Consider the following 17393-nt stretch of genomic DNA (forward strand, 5'->3'; position numbering starts at 1 on the left):
AGACCAAAATTCCTCATGTACTCGAGCGATAGCGTGAAAACCGTCGGGGTTTGCCGGTCCAGGTTGCAGAGTTCAACCCTGCGGCGTGGCTCCCAGCCGGAATGTCATCGGCAGAGCCAAACCCTCGGAAATCGTCATCCAAATCTATTCTTATCATTATTATTATTATTGTTATTATTATTTTCTGTTTATCTGATTTTTGATTGCGATGCTTTTTTTTTGACAGGATTTCTCTCTTCCAATAAAATGCATGAGTGATTGCCATTAAATTGAAGACCAGCATTCACTTTCGTCTGCACGCAACGGCTAAAACGATTTTTCATATTTTTTTCCAAGTTATCCCTGAGCACTTTTCATACGGATAAAGTTTCAGGCTCCCCTTTCTAAAATATTCTCTCGTGGTAAGAGGGAAAAACTTTACTAACCTTTTATCAGAAGTCTGCGGGTGGTACAACAACAAAAAAAGTTTCTTAAAATGCGGTCACGCATTTGCGAGCCCGCGTCGCGGGACGGTCACTCAACGGTGACAAATTTCCATCACGGGAATAAATTAAATATGCTCGGGAAACAAAAGCGTTCTTGACGGCGCTCAGGAGGAACCTCATCGCCAACGGGAATAATAATGAAGATATTTGTAGTATGGAGTTTGCATGTTCTCCCCAGGCATGTGTGGGTTTTCTACGGGCTCTCCGGTTTCCTCCCACATCCTAAAAATTGTCCCTGCGATTGGCTGGCAACCAGTTCAGGGTGTACCCCGCCTCCTACCAGTTGACAGCTGGGATAGGCTCCAGTGCTCCCCGCGACCCTCGTGAGGATAAGCGGCGAAGAAAATGGATGGATGGGTATTTATAGTCGCACAAACTCGTTTCTGGACTGGAAAAAAAAATGGATGGATTTGCGTGCACAGAGTTCTTGTCGGCACTCGAGCACCCGAACTTATCTCGGGCAGTTCATGTCGCTAATAATGCTAATAATACTACTCTATCACGGTCTGTTTGTTCTGGATTCTGGACTTTGTCAAGATTGTCGTCAGTACTCGAGCAGTCACTCTTTAAAAGGTTAATTAAGATCAATAAAACACCATCGTAAAGAAAAAAATATTGTAAGACGCCGTAGTACCGTCTGGTTTTCCGAGTCGTCATCGGCTATTGAGCAGCCGCGGTTCTCTTAGGTACTTCATTTACCTGCATGTAGTACTTCACACTCTGTACTTTGCCTGACTTGAAACCAATCGGACTGTTGAGGACCCCAGTATCGACACCTCTCCAGGTACATGTAATATTTTATCACTACTCAAAACGGTGAAATATATAATTTGTCTGTTCCGTCCCTCGCTACGTTCCCTCAAAATGGAACCGACACCTACCCGCCGAGCGCCGCCCGGCGTTCCCCCGCGGTCGCCGCGTCCCCCTCCGCCCGAGCCTCGTTAATCACTCGCCCGTCTTCGCATCAATCATCCCACCGGCGTCTCGAGAGCGGCGCCGCCATCAACAGAGGCGAAACGGCGGCCGATTAAATCCGATGTTGGTTTTACCTCGCCCGATGAAACCTCGATCCGGATAACGCGAGAGCAGCGCGCCTTCGCCCGATGTCTTCATAATATTTTGATACACGTGCGCGGAGAGGAAGCGCGGCCGCTCGAAACGTAGCGAGGAGAGGAAAGGGGGGGGGGCGTCCAGCGGAATGTTGGCCCACAACGAGGGTCTGTATTGTCTTTAGCACCTTCGGAGGCTCGCCGTCCAAGAACAACACTCCTTCCCGTTGTTCGATATGCTGCATTTCCTCTCAAGTTAATCCTCCAGGACGGCGAGGAGGGGGAGGACGGGCGGGGGCGGGGGTCATCATTTGACGAATACAATGAACCCATACTTTGATTTTAAAATCTATAAAACTGGATTCGTTTTGTCAGTAAACTTCAACTTGGAGAGAAGTGACTAGCGAGGGAGTCTTCATGTCCTCGAAGTAATGTTATATGATAGTCGCCCGTTTCTTGACAGCTTTCAAATGTGTCTTTTATTAAATATGAAACTTGTTTTAGTTCAATTGAGTCCTTTTTTTTTTTCCTGATGTGGTCTATCCCGCGTTGCGGATTTTCACCTGTCACCGGCGGGTGCGGTAGCGCGACGGGGTCTCGTTCGGCGGCGGAATCGAAAAAGCAAGGGCGGCCGCTGGACGGATTCCCGGGCCAACGGCGCGGGCCGCCCCGTGCAGGGTTTTGACGGCTGGCGTGGGCTGAGCTGAAGTGAAAGGCTAATAATAGTATCGCGAGTGACACAAAGGCTGCACGGAGAGCGGCACGGGCCAAAAACGCCTCAGGCCTGGGAAGATATTTGGTTGCGTGCAAAAGCGGAAAAGTTGAAATCCTGTCTCTCTTTTTTTTTTTTTTTCTGGGTGGGGGGGGCATATTTTTGGCCGCCGACCCAGTCACTGTCACCCCGCGCAGAAACTCTCAGAACACATTAGCGGCTGTGTCTACGCGCAGGTGTCAAACTCGAGGCCCGGGGGGCAAAATCCGGCCCAGTGCGTGATTTGATGTGGCCCACATAGGCAAATCATCTTCCATGATTTTTGTTCAAATCTGTAGCAAAATTTGAAATTGCCAAATCGTAAACGAAAACGTTGACATATTACAAGCATTTTTGTGTTCAGCAATAATTGAAAAGCCCACTGCCAATGATTTCTGATTCCAAATCTAGTTCATACATTTCATCTGTACCTGTAAATACGACGAAGCGATTAAAGATTTTTATGTTTTTTACAGTTATAACGGCCCTTTGAGGGAAACTGTAACGACAACGTGGCCCGCGGCAAAAATGAGTTTGACGCCCTTGATGTACGATGGGCCAAGCCGTTCGTAGACGACGTTTCAAATAAATAAATATGTTAAAAAATGTATGTCAAATATTTTCATAAGTGTTTTCAAAAACAAATGTTTGATTTGTAGGAGGCAGGGTGGCGTAGCTGGTAAACCAGAGTTCTGAGGTCCCGGGTTCAATCCCGGTCCCACCCGTGCGGAGTTTGCATGTTCTCCCTGCGCGTTTTTGGGTTTTCTCCGGGCTCTCCGGTTTCCTCCCGCATCCCAAAAACATGAAACATTAACTGGACACTTAAAATTGCCCCTAGGTGTGATTGTGAGTGCGGCTGTTTGTCTCGTTGTACCCTGCGATTGGCTGGGAAACTGGTCCTGGGCGTACCCAGCCCTCCTGCCCGTTGACAGCTGGGATAGGCTCTGGCACTAGCCGCGACCCTCGTGAGGATAAGCAGCGAAGAAAATTGATGGATGGATGGATGGATGTTTGATTTACAATCATCCCTCGGTTCACTTCTTTCGTACGACAGCTTTTAAAACTGTCCATATGTGATTGAACTTGGTTACTTCCTACCTCCCCATCCAAACTGTACTATTGTGAGCCGAACTGAACCGGACTGTGTTTGTGGGCGGAAACGTGTCCCCCCCACGCGCGTCCTTGGGGGTCTTTTAACGCTCTCGGGTCTCGCTACTTTATTTTCTCAGCAAGGCCCATAGAAGTTGCTCTCTGATGCCTCTTTTTACCTTCAAGTGATGTCAATTAGGGACCTCCGTGAAGGCGCTCCGGCGGCAGACAGTCAGAGCAGTGAGAGCTGTGAGGAAATTGCCCTCATACCCCCACCGCTTGCTTGACTGACTCCCCCCCCGCCCCCAAATCTTACTGCCTTTCCTTCGCTTGCCTCGAAGCCGCCCACTCGGCGTCTCCGTCTCGCTCCTTTTACGCTGTTCCCAACTGTTGTCCCGACAGTATTGTCCCGCAGTTTGCATGTGTTGCTGCTCCGTGTATGTTAAAAGTAGAAAATTTGCTTGAAGGTTTATATTTATTTACCGTAACATCTACGCTAATTTCCATTATACTTTATGGCTTGAGATACGTGTAACTAGTACTTTAAAAAAAAAAATTGAAATACAGCCATTGTTAGGCAGATTTTTTTATTAGAATTTTTTTACACTGTTACACTGCACACCAGAAGGAGCAGCATAATGACAAGTAACTTGAAGTAAAAAGTGGAACACAGTTATTTTTTATTTACATTCTATTTTATTGTCATTGCTGTGTGGAACATACAGTGATTCCTCCACAAATTGTTTCAGAAAACGGTTCGAAAAGTGAATTGTTTGAAAACCGAATCGATGTTTCCCATTACAATCAATGGAAAAAGAATTGATGTGTTCCAAGCCTAAAAAAATTGGCTTTTTAACGTTTTTTTCAGCTTTTCCTGATAATAACTTGCATAGTAGAAATACAAGTATAGGATAAATACTTTATATAATAACGTAATTTAAGAAATATATTTGATTTTTGCTTAAAATGTATGCTTTGGTAGTAGAGTACGCTAGGCTGGGAGTCCATTGCCGAATCTGTACCGACTCGGCCCCCGGTCTTGTAAAGTTTTTTTTATTAACAAAAGTGCAAATTTAATGGTGTGATGAAGTTCGACGAAATTATGGATTTCGTCCCACTTGGCACAGGTGGCTTTGATGTCAGCACTTGGGACAAACAACAGTCACTAACTACTGGGACACGTCTGTGTTATACAGAATAACAAAAGTGCGCGGGTTGCGCCGCGCACGTTATGTCATTTCCGTTCAACTAGACAATGACAAAACGCGTCGTGGGTGTGTCAGCTGCTTGCGCCGCGCGCATTATTTCCCGTTTTTGTCGGCGGCGTGGGAATTCACAACAAAGCGCGTCGAGGGTCAGCTGGTCTGGCCGCATACAATATGTTATTTCCGGGTTTTTTCAGCGCTGCTTAGGTACCGATTTTCGTTCGAAAACAGAAGCAAAAAAAATCAGCGTTCGAAAACCGAGACTTTACTGGATATAGTTATTTTTGCTCATTAATGTAGATGCTTGAAAAAAAAATGGTTTTTGGGAGAAGGCTGGAACGGATTAAGGGCAATTGTGCTCACTTTAATGGCGAAAGAGGTTTTGAGATACGAGTGTTTTTAATTTTTTTTAACTCATATGGGTAGGCAGCGCTCTATAAATGGTATGACCTGTCCTGTCCTCACATTTGCTGATTATCTGCTCAGGCCGATGCGATCAAACTATTCCTTGAGTGCCATATTCTGGCCAAAAAGGGCCCGTAATTGCATATAGGTGCCACAAGATGGCGACAAATCACTACTTGTGTCTACATTTTACCGCAAAACCGCACCAAAGCAATATTAGCCCAGCAAATAACAGAAAATCGCTTTGGGCATAGCGAATCGCTAATAATGGCATTTTAAAAAGTGTTTTAATGTTATTGAAGCACATGTAAGAAGTAAAACTATATAGATTGTCACGCACTTTCGACTACATTTTCACTTCTAAACGGGGGTGCACCCGTGCACCGTACCCTCAGAGGTTGAGTGCGGTACTAGAGACGATTGCTGATGTCACAGGCGCAGTGACAAACACGAATTAAAGGATTAACTCTGATCCGGACCGCCAGAATAAGGTTACCGGCCTTCGTCATTCGTTGCCCTCGAGCGGGTCGGCGGCCGTCTCCGGTGCCAGCCGGGGGCTCCCGGGCGGCCCCTCCCGTTCCGCTTTTATCCCGCTGATTGGCTCTTTTGGCCGCATCCCGGACCTGGCGGGCGTCTCCTCCGACGTGGAAACATCTCTCGCCGGCGGCCTTCCACCAACGAGCCGTAATTAAGGGTCTTGAAAAACGCACCGCTGTGAAATGGAGCCTTAATCCTCAAGTTAAAGAAAATAAATAAAAAATACAGGCCAGGCCTCTGTTGCGCGTTCACGTTTAGAGCGTTTGGACCATTATACAACAACTTTTGATTTTTTTTTCACGGGACGCTCCACTCGGTGGTTGAATTTTTTTGCTTTGCGTTGCCAGAATTTGACGCCGCCCGAGTGAAATGGGAAAAAAAATAATAATCATTTCAATCGTTTCTCGTCCTGGACAAATAGTTAAAAAACATACAAAATGAAAACGCTCACAAGGGGCAAACGCACCGGCGGCCAACCCGAATGACCCCAGATGCTGATGTCATTTGATAGGCCACGCCCCTTAAAGGTAGACATCAACACACAAATACGCTTGTGTGTGTGCACGTATGTTCTTTTGGCTGAATTACATTTAATTTTCTTTTTTTTTAATACACATTTTCATATTTTGTTGTCATGTTTTACGGTGTCACAGCGGGAAACTGTTGACCCGGGTTCAAATCCAAGTTTGCATATTCTCCTCGTGCCTGCGTGGGTTTTCTCCGGGCGGGCACTCCGGTTTCCTCCCACATCCCAAAACATGCAACATTAATTGGACCCTCTAAATTGCCCATAGGTGTGATTGTGAGGGCGGCTGTTTGTCTCGATGTGCCCTGCGATTTGCTGGCAATCAGTTCAGGGTGTACCCCGCCTCCTGCCCGTCGACAGCCGGGATAGGCTCCAGCACTCCCGTTACCCTTGTGAGGGTAAGCAGCTAAGAAAATGAATGGATGGATTTATCGTGTTTTATACTTGTGTACGTTTTACAATACAGTGGTGCATTTATTGAATAAAAACATAAAGTGGTGATGGATTTTAGGGAGCTGGAACGGATCAATGACATTTCAACTCATTTCAAGGGGAAATTTTATTTCACAAGTGAATTGCGTCACGGAACAAAACTTGCAAGTCAAGGTAGCGCTGAAACAAATATTGGCAAACTCTGGGACCCTCCAAAATCGGAATATCTTCATTTGTCGTCGGGTTAAAAAGTGTAGGTTGGTGGACTTTGTCGAAAAAGAGCAATTTTACATATTTTCTTGTGATTCATTCCATTTTTTTTTTTTGATGGAATTCAGTAGAGACACACCTTCCTTGTTTTGTTTTGGTTATTTACAGTTTTTTTTGTCAAGGGGGGTCTATTTTAACCTCCTAAAATTCTGTCTCTTTGATTCTAAATACTGTATTCCATAATCCCTATCAACTTTACCGCTTACTGTATTAATAGCTGTTGCCTGTTTGCAATCACGCTTGTGTTTCTGTATTATAACGAAAAGCCATTATCTGTGAATTCTACTTAGCGAGCAGCGCTTTCGACATAAGCGCGCGGACGTCGTTTGTGGTTTGAAGCAAGTCCAAGTTGGAATCGGGATAGAGCGAAACTTCAACAGAGGGTCGGTCGACATCACAGAGAGGCGCCGGGTGGCGGATTTTCCAATATTCCCATAAATCATAATACCTCGCGGAGCGGTGCGCTCGTTTGCGGCTACCGAACAATATTTTTTTGGGGGGGTAAAATGTCGATTGTATGCTTGTTTTGTGATTTTTGATGCTGGTTTGTAAACTATTTTGCATCGTATTTGTTGGGACTACTTTTCCTATCGCGGGCGAATGTGCGTGCCTCCCGCCTGAGGCCTGCCGTTTATCTCTATTCCAGATTTCTTTCCGACGACTCGCTTGCGTCCCCGTCCGCCGAGCGTGAGGTGCTGTTTAGGAATGTCGGGACGAAGTGAAGCGTAATCCCGTCGCGCCGGGCACGCCGAGGCGGAAACTGTTAGCCGATCGTCGTCTGACGACGTGCCAGATGCGTTTCGGTGCTTTCAGGCTTTTTGCGGTGCTCTTCGACCCCCCACAACCCCCCCCCCCGGCTTTATCGCCTTTCATCGAATTTTAAGTAAAATCTTTTTATGGGATTTGGCGTCGTTCGGGGAATTTAGAGTAGCACGGCTTTGGTGTAGTACCACTTTATGCCTCAATGTGTGGGGCAGCAGTGAGGTCAACTGGATGGCATTAAACGTGAAAGAAGAAGAGGCAGAGAAGGCCCCCGACTCCAGTAATTTTTGCTGTCCCTACGGATTGTCATCATTATATACTTAATTTTTATGTGTTGCTGCTCTGCGTGTGTTAAAGTAGTAAAAGTCTGATGGTTTATCATCACCATAACATCTATGATAATTTCCGTTAGCCAATCTATGGCATTTCCCCTCATATGACAGGGTAAGGGTTAGAGATATTTGACAAAACAATAGGATTAAATATCCATCCATTTTCTTTGCCGCTTATCCTCACGAGGGTCGCGGGGAGTGGGGGAGCCTATCCCTGCTGTCAACGGGGAGGAGGCGGGGTACACCCTGAATTGGTTGCCAGCCAATAGCAGACAACAGTCGCACCCCCAATCCCACCTATGGGCAATTTATCGTGTCCAATTAATGTTGGATGTTTTTGGGATGTGGGACGAAACCGGAGTGCCTGGAGAAATCCCACAGAGGCACGGGGAGAACATGCAAACTCCACACGAGAGGAGAGGGGGAGCAGGATCAAACCGGGTCCTCAGACCTGTGAGGCCAATGCTTTCCCAGCTGAACCACCGTCCTGCCAGGATTATGTTTAATTTGTTTGTTTTGCGTGTCAATTATTTTGGTGGGAGTGACAAATAAACAGGTTGAAGCGAACACGCTCGGCCTCTTTATTTGTTTCATTTTTTCATTTCCGGAAAGCGATGTTGTATGATAGTCTCCCGTTTCATTACCGTACAGGTGCTAAGGTGTTTTAATGACATTGTTTATCGTGCGGGAGGAGTGAAACTATTTTTTAAATTCAATTTTCACCTATTGCAATTGATTATGAATAGTCACGCCCATGATGAGCGGGAGTTAGATGTATGACAAATTTATTGTATGGATGGTTAACTCCCCCTCTCACACACACAAAGTGTATCCTGTGTGCATTTTACATAAGGAGCGGAGTAAAGCAATAAAACGTGTTCTGATCTATTCCACTGTAAATGCCCCCCCCCCCCCCCCCCCCAGACGTGTGCAACTCTTATTTTGAAAGGAATCAAAGTGCTCAGATGTAATAAATGCTGGGTAGTGCAGTGGAAAAGCAGCGGTGGCATCACACACACACACGCACGCTTATATGTGTGTGATGTGGCAGCCAGGAGACTGACTGGAGACTGATGTGGGGGGCGGGGGGGGGGAGGATGAATGAGAGCCTCAGAGAGGATCAACGATGCCCTCTACAGTAGACAGACACACTAAGGCCGCGTACACACCGCCCGCTTATTACTTGAAACATTATGAAAATGACTTTTGAACTGACACAACTTTGTCCCGCACAGACGTTCTTTCTTTGGGGATTTCGGTTGCAAAATGTGTTTTTCGGGAAGAACCGCCACGGGATGGAGCTTTCTTTTGACGCGTCATAAAGTCTTGTTTTGAGTTTCATCACATGCAGCAAATGTTTACGATAATTTTGTATTTCATATTTTTCTCACCTGAATTTGTCCCCCCGGAAAACATTTTACGGAGCTTGCATAACCCATCATTTAATCTTTATGTATCTTTAATGTATCCAATTCGATTTATTTGTGCATATTTTAGTGTAAAGTCGTACAATAGTATTTAGAATGTTCAAAAATACTACAAGCTTAAGTAAAGAGCTTTTGATGCTCGTTTGCGTTTTATTACAGGTGGTAAAGTTATTGTTTTCTTTTGAAATTACACGGTTGATTATGTAGTAGCTATTACGCCCCGTGAACGCATCGCATAGGGTCCGACAGTCCCTGAACGCCACACAACCGCTGGAGCCACTACGCGCGCAAGCCACTGAACTCGAACTCTTCCGGGAACGCAACGCGCACTCGAGACGCTCCCGTGAACGCAACACACGCAAGAAATGGGGAAGCTTCACGCATCACGCTCTGTGAACTTTAACAGTTGCCGAATCGCTCAGTGAAAGCAAGAACGAAACGCGTTCTGGAAGCGTGCCGTCGCCCAGTGAAGGCAACGCACGCCGTCCGTGAACGCAACACGACACGCTCGAATGACTTTGCTGCGGTCATCGCGGCGGATCATGCGGGTAGGTACACGCGCGAGGGAGGCTTGACCCCCCCCCCCCCCCGCGAGTTGTGTACCACGTACTGTATTCAATAACTTGAAAAAGAAAAACACGTGGACGGGAAATCCCGTTCGCTGCCGCTTCACGATGTCAAGGAAAATGGGAAAAATTAGTTTGCTATTGTTCGTGTTGTTGCTTTTTTTTTTTTTTTTTAGAATATTTCTTTTAAATGATTGTTACTTAATGATTTATTTTAAGTCGGTGTTGTTTTTGAGTATGTGAACCACACTCAACAAGTCTTTCAAGTTCGTCAGTGACGCACCTGGAACTTTTTTTTGTAAGACCCACGCGTGGAAGTCCCATTTGATGTTATTTATAGCCGTACATGCGTGGTGGCGCGCGGACTTTTTAAGAAGCCGCAGAGACCACCACCCTCACCACCACGACCCCCCTTCATCCTCCTCCCCTCCTTTTTCTCACACTCCCCACGCGTGGTTTTCCTCCTCCTGTCTTCGTGAAAAGTTTTTTTCCCCCCCCCCAGTCTCGGTGCTACGGAGGAAGGATCCCGACCTTCCTTTTTTTTTTTTTTTTTTTTTTTTTGTCTTCCACGACCGCTTTCCTTTGGTGTTAATCCACTCCCGGTCGTGTGTGATGCGCATCCCCGTAGACCCGAGCGCCAGCCGGAGGTTCAGCCCGCCGTCCAGCAGCCTGCAGCCGCTCGCGGGCAAGATGACGGACGTGGGCTCGCCGGGTGCCGGCGGCGGCGGTGGCGGTGGCGGCGGCGGTGGTGGCGGAGGAGGAGGAGGAGGTGGAGGGGGTGGCCCCGGCGGGCAAGCTGACGCGGCTTCGGCGGCGGTTCCGCGTCTGCGCGCCCACGAGAACCGCAGCATGGCCGAGATCATCGCCGACCACCCGGCGGAGCTGGTGCGCACCGACAGCCCCAACTTTTTGTGCTCCGTGTTGCCGTCGCACTGGCGCTGTAACAAGACGCTGCCGGTCGCCTTCAAGGTGAGTCCAAATGAACATTATTTAAAAAAAAAAATCAATAAATCAAGTTTAAAAAAACGCCATTTTGCTACTGAATAGTAGTCGTAGTTTAGACTTATGGAGCAGTTTTCAAAGCACCCAGAGTACAGCAAGTTTATGTTTAAAAATGTTGTCATTCCACTCTTCATTGATCCTAATGTTTTCTCATTTTAACAAATTGATTAAATGAGCTTTAAAAAAGTCAGAACATTTTTAATGTGGCTCAATCAAATGTTGCGAATTTAATTAATGATAAAACTAATGGTTTTATTTTTGAGGTCTTGCCACAGAGCGAGTCTATAATTTCAAAACTCAAAACATGCTCTTTACTTTCAGCATTTCTTTTACAACATGCATTTAAAAAAAGACATGCATTTTTAATGACAAACACGTTTGAGTGATTGCCGCTGGTGTGACTTCATATGAAAAGACCTTTACGTCGATATGAAGGAATATAAAATATGGATCAAGCGCAGTTGAAATGTGTTGCTTGGCTACAAAACAAAACCAAAAAAAAAAAAGCTTTTCATCATTCTTTTTCCTTTTTTTAACAAGCACTTTTATTGCTGTCTGTGCAATTTTAGCAGCTGCCGAGTCCTTTGTGTGTGTGTGTGTGTGTGTGTGTGTGTGTATCTCCTTCCAGAAATCTTAACAAGAGTCCCACTAAGGCCTTTTTGCTGTCTTTTGAAATTAAAAGACGCTTTGAAGGTGGTTTGATGTGCCTCGTGAGATGTACTTTGCAAAAGCCTCTGCCACAGCGTTGGCACGTTGCCATATGTTGTCCTTAAAGTGTGACACTCGATGCAGATATGGATCAAGTCGCAGCTGATTCAAAGAAATATTTCACGGCCATAATTCATTGTACAGATAAAACAGGAGCAGCGTTATTGGTGTTTTTTGGCCTTGGTGGAGGTCTGCACTTGACTTTGCTCCTCCACGAGTTCCTCTGATGTTTTTAGTTGCTTCTGGAATTGCATGAGGACAAAAGGCACGAAATTCAAGTTAATCACCGTTGTTGTTGTTTTTTTTTAAAGGGGGGGTGCCAACTGTCAAAATGATCAAAGGGGTGCGTTAAGGAAAGATGGGAAGGAAAGGAAAAACATTACGCATTTTATTGAAAATATTTTTTAAACATATTTAGATTATCGTTCACATTTTTTTAAATTTCTTTTTATTTTTTTTAATTTATGTTTAGCTTTACTTGTTTGATACAAGTATTCAAAAGCCGATGGGGGAGGTAGGGGGCGGGGGGGGCTCACGGTATTTTATTGCTTTTTAGATGTTGGTTTGTTTGCGTTATTATTGAGTCAGCTTGCACCTTTGCCGGCAGGTGGTGGCGCTGGGGGACATAACCGACGGCACGGTGGTGACGGTGATGGCGGGCAACGACGAAAACTACTCGGCCGAGCTGCGGAACGCTTCGGGCGTGATGAAGAACCAGGTGGCGCGCTTCAACGACCTGCGCTTCGTCGGGCGCAGTGGCCGAGGTGATGACCCCCACGCGCATACACAAACGCACGCACGGTTGCCTTCGCTTCCGTGGCAACCGCATAATTGTCTCTCTCTCCCACTCCCTGATTTTGTCTGATTCAAAGGCTCGACTTGTACGACCCTCACCGGAGCGCAAACCTCCGCCAAGGCCAAACGATCCTAATTGGAATCAGCATATACTGCACAACTGCTGTGCAGTATATGCAGTCAAAGTCAAAGTCAAAGCGTGCCAATATTCTTTGCTGGATGAAAAGATATAAATATATCTCTACCATTATTCTGAAATTTAGCAAATAGAAATTGTTTGGTAATCCTCGTCTGATTTTATGTTAGAGAATAAGGGGGGGAAAAAAGCTTTTTTTTTTTTTTATTTTTTTGATACTGTCATGGCCAAACACCATGGCTCTTTGTTATGAAATAAGCAACCACAACTAAAATAAAATAATTATAAAATAACTCCTTGATGGAGGTCCTGCGTATGACCTTTAATCAGCCGGCTCATTCACACGATTCTGGTGACGAAAAAAATCACAAAATATATTATTACAGAGCCTCACCAGCATTTGTGCTGTTGTCTCTTAAGTCGGAGTGTTTGGCCCGTCGCCGAGGAAACCGGTGTCACAGAATCCGGCGACAGGAAGTGACATAGGAGCCCGGGGGCGAGAGATCAGACTACGACGCGCGTGAAATGAACACCCGGGCGACGGTGACGGCCCGGGACGTTGCTGCCGATGACGCGTCGGCGCCGTGACAGCAACGCGTGATAGCGCCGGTAGCTTGGCGTAAGCGGATACTGTTGATCGCATCGTTACGCTCGGTAGAGCGCCAGTGGAACCTCGAAAGGCGGAGTCTATGAAGTCCAGGACTGTGCTTAAGCTCCTGTTCACTATGACGCAGCAAAAAAAAAAAAAATAATAATAATCTTCAGCTGGTTTGCCAGAATTCTCCCAGGTGCAAAAATGGTGCAAATTTCCGTGTGTAACGGCATTTTTTTTAAGCCCAAGTAGCATTTACAAATGTGTTTTTAAATCAAAGCGCCGCCGAAATGAAAACGAAGCCGTCGGAAGGCCGACCCACAACGGATGCGTCCTCTCCGCCGTCCCAAGCACGCAGCACACCTGTCGCGCGCGGACCTCGTGTTTACGGCCGGCGTGGCGGACGCCCACGCACGGACAGCTGCCGCGATGAGTCGCCGCATTTAACCCCTTGGTCCGCCCCCGTTTCCTGTCCCCCGCCCGTCTCCACGGTTACGTGACGCATCCCCTTTTCGGTTTTCACGGCGTGACTGGCCTACCCCCGTGTGTGATTCAGAGCATTCCTGATGCTGACGCACACTTACGCGCTCAAAGTTGGGATTCAAGTGAATTCCTGTTCATAGCCAACCAACTGCAATCAGCGAATAAGTTCAGATTTATATCATATCATATGTTGAATACTATTTTGAAATAGTTTAACCCCACCCACATGCTTTAAAAATATTAAAATCACCCTCAACGTAGTTAAAATACATCCCATAAAATATTCTTTGGTGTCTTTTCTCTTGCGGTGCCGTCGTGTAATCTTGGAAACAAAAAGAAGAAACAACAAAAAGGAAAACAAAAGAGGATGATATGGTTAAATTCTAAAATGTTCAAGAAAACCATGTTATTCCGTCAAATTAAAAATCAGCATCTTAATGCTAACCTGTAAAGTGTTTCCCCACTATTTTCGAGGCATAAACAACCCAGCCATGTCGCATATAGCAAATACTCGCAAATGCATTACCCCCCCCCTCCCGAAAAGATCGCCGTTATTATAATAGATACCACAAGATGGCACTGAAGCACTACTTTTGTATATGACAAGGCTTTGGCCTGAGCACAAAATATGGATAAGATGACGAGAGGTTCCTAAAAAAGTCACCCGAAAACCAAATTTGTGAATGCAGGGGTACACAGAGAGTAGGACAATAGTCGGCCATATTTTGTGAACAATGATGTTTAAAAAGGCAAGATGGCACTTATTGTATGACACTGAATGTATTAATTACTGATGCTAAATCTCTCTCACTAGATGTAAGTGATGTTGCCCGGCACAAAAAAAAAAAACAAAAAACAAATGTCAAACCCTCATACAGCGTGTTTGTTGTTTAAAACTCAAGTGTCATGCCGACAAACATTCTAAAACAGATATTGTAATGAAAAATACATATAACAATATTCACTTCAATGTCCACACGAAAAAATAAATATGAGGAGAGAGCGCATCATCCATGCGTAAAGTTGCGGAAGTCTCATTCCACTTCCAAGTGGTCGCCATATTGCCTGCAACGTCTGTTGATGACGTCACACCGGGACGTTCGCGGAAGGAACAAGAGAGATTTTCGGATTTTTCCGACGCCCCTTCTGACACGGAAGCTCTTTTCGAAGAAAACATCTCACAATCAAATGAAATGACCTGGGCAATATTACGCTATCATTTCGAACCATATTTTGATGATATGCGATCACTTCTCACTAACAACAGACTCCCTGACAGTATGTAGCGTACTGAGGAGGACCCATGTCGGGCGGTGGGGGGGCTCCTTTCTCCTTCCTGCTTCTTCTCCAAAACAAATCCATCGAGATGATTCTCATGGGGGGAGTGACAAAAAGCCATGTACGTCGAAATCATCTTGTGTGGTGAAAAAACAGACGGGTCCATTCCGGCTGCCTTTTTTTTTTCTTTTTTAACATACTAAAAATCATGCATTTCCTGACAGTGGACCTTTAAGGAGGGGAAGTGCAAATTAAAAGTGTCCCCTCACGCTTAGAGAGAGATGATATGAGGTCATAATGTTGCCCTCCGTCGATTCTCTCCGTCAACGTCGATAACGACGAGGACGTCTTTCTCATGTGACCGCAGGCAAAAGCTTCACGCTGACCATCACCGTCTTCACCAACCCGCCGCAGGTGGCCACTTACCACCGAGCCATCAAGGTCACAGTGGACGGACCGCGAGAGCCCAGGAGTGAGTACATGAAATAACAACACCTCCGCCCAAAAATGTCATATTTCTACTTATGTCAGTTCGTAGACATTTTTCATTAGGACAAAACACACGCCGCTTATTTAAAACAACCAAGGTAAAACATAATGGGAAATGCCATAGATGGGCTAACAAATAGTGTCTGTATGGCATTGTTATATAACTCAACTGAACCGACCCACTTTTATAGAATTAAAAAATGTCTCAATACAACTCAATATATTTTTTACATACAGTTTCGAATGAATATGACGTTCCGCCAAAAGTTTGTTTACGGACTAAACTAGTGGTGAGAGCCAATCACTTGCCTAGATGTGTGTGGGAACCTAATACACGTACTGAAAAAAAATCTGAATAAGAATTCATATTTTTTTGAGAGTCACTACTGTAAGTGATAGGTATTTGAACACAAATGATGCAGCAATACGTGGAGAGACGGTAATACTTGGGTATATATTCTTTATCCTCTGAGGGGGAAAAAATAATGTTACTGCAACTTGATGAGTCACTTGCAGTAGTCATCAAATTCTTCTTTGTTTTTGTCTGAATGATAATAATATAATCCCTTCTTTGGCTGAGTCACTCATCCAGCTGCTTAAAACTGCTTAATTCTGTTATGTTTTTTTTTAAATACTACAGACTACAACGTTCCTTGCTAAAAATACATTGAAAATTGTTCTTTCGTGGGTGGGGGCTGGAACGTATTAATGGCATTTCCATTCAATTTGATGGGGAAAACTGATTTGCGATACTGGTTTTTCAGAATGCATTATACTCAGATCTCAAGGCAGCACCTTTGTATTATGAAAACATAAAAGCGATGGCCTTAAAATTCTGCAATATAGAAGTGCGCGTGAATGACGTAACACTATTTGACATTTTCCCATACTATCTTAGACACCAAGACAGTGAGGTGGAATATTCCTAAGAGGCTACACTGCGTAGCAAGATTGCTAACATCAGCTCTTTTTAATAGGCCGTATAAAAACAACTGAGCAGGAAGTCGGGGAAGAAAAAAAAAAAAGACTTCACTATAGTTAAGCTGTCAGTGCCAACTGGTCTGGCACGCAGCTGTTTGCCTCCTCCTTGAGAAATTCAAGAAAAATGAAGAAATAAAATAACTGTGATGTGACAAACAAGGCTCACATGTGGGACCGGGACACAGCGGAGCCGGCGAGCGCTCGCATTAGCAAGCGATGTCGTTCTTGCCGCTAGGAAAGCTGCTAGCGCTGCCAAGAAAACACGCCGGCGCGCGCGCGCGCTCGCTGTGTTTGATCAAAAGCATTTCCTGTGCATCTGCTGCTGCGCATCACATTACTTTTTTTTTTTTTTTTTTTGAAGGCGGTTGTCTGGTGGCCAACGGTTGAGACGCCACAACAACCAGTTTATGTCAACAAAGCTTTTGCGGTTAGTAAAAGTGGCGAAAGGTGCCAAAATAAGGCATGCGTGCAAACAGTTTGCATTGAGTTCAGTTCGGGTTAGTATGAAATTTTATTTTATTTTTTTGAGGTACAATCTATTGTTCTCCCGCGATAACGCGGTTCATCCTTCTCAGTCTTTTAATGAACGTTTCCTTATGAAAATATCGGACATACAACATACTTGCATGCTGGTTGCAACTTTTTGATTGTTTTTTTTGGGGTTTTTTTTTTTTTTTTCTTGGGGGGGGAAGTCGTTGTTTTGTTGTCCACTTGTCAGGATTACCAATTAGACATTAATTAAACTGGACCAAAAAAGGATGCAAAGACACCAGTTCTAGTGTGACGGTGGAGAGGAACCTTATCGTACAATTCGCCACTGGACTCTTTGATGAACCTCTCCTAAGTTGGACTCGTCCATAGTTGGAAACAAAGCGTACTTGTTTGTTCATGTGTGTGTGTGTGTGTGTGTAAGATTGCTGAGTACATGTGTGGTCATCATTTCTTAAACAGGCAGCAGGCGCTCCTGGTTCTAACACTTCTGATGATTCGATGGTGTTGTTCTTTCTATCTCCTGCTAGGCGGCTGCCACGTTATCTAGAGCAGAGCAAACCATTTCTTTATTGGAAGCAGATGTATGATAATTATATTCACA

General features: G+C 45.2%; 1 protein-coding gene across 2 annotated transcripts in view; it reads left to right on the plus strand.

Moving 5' to 3' along the window:
* runx2b (RUNX family transcription factor 2b) overlaps positions 1 to 17393 on the plus strand; it is a 142614-nt gene that overhangs the window by 107924 nt on the left and 17297 nt on the right. Inside the window, exons 1-4 of one of the 2 annotated variants that reach the window (XM_061811861.1) lie at positions 9532 to 9818; positions 10465 to 10805; positions 12154 to 12310; positions 15198 to 15302. In XM_061811861.1, coding sequence (XP_061667845.1) covers positions 10527 to 10805; positions 12154 to 12310; positions 15198 to 15302 — 541 coding nt within the window. In that variant the 5' untranslated portion in view covers positions 9532 to 9818; positions 10465 to 10526. Of the gene's footprint in view, positions 1 to 9531; positions 9819 to 10464; positions 10806 to 12153; positions 12311 to 15197; positions 15303 to 17393 lie in introns of those variants that run through there. The other variant, XM_061811860.1, reaches the window with a different exon arrangement.

This window comes from Syngnathoides biaculeatus, chromosome 23 (genome assembly GCF_019802595.1).
Source record: "Syngnathoides biaculeatus isolate LvHL_M chromosome 23, ASM1980259v1, whole genome shotgun sequence".
NCBI lineage: Eukaryota > Metazoa > Chordata > Actinopteri > Syngnathiformes > Syngnathidae > Syngnathoides > Syngnathoides biaculeatus.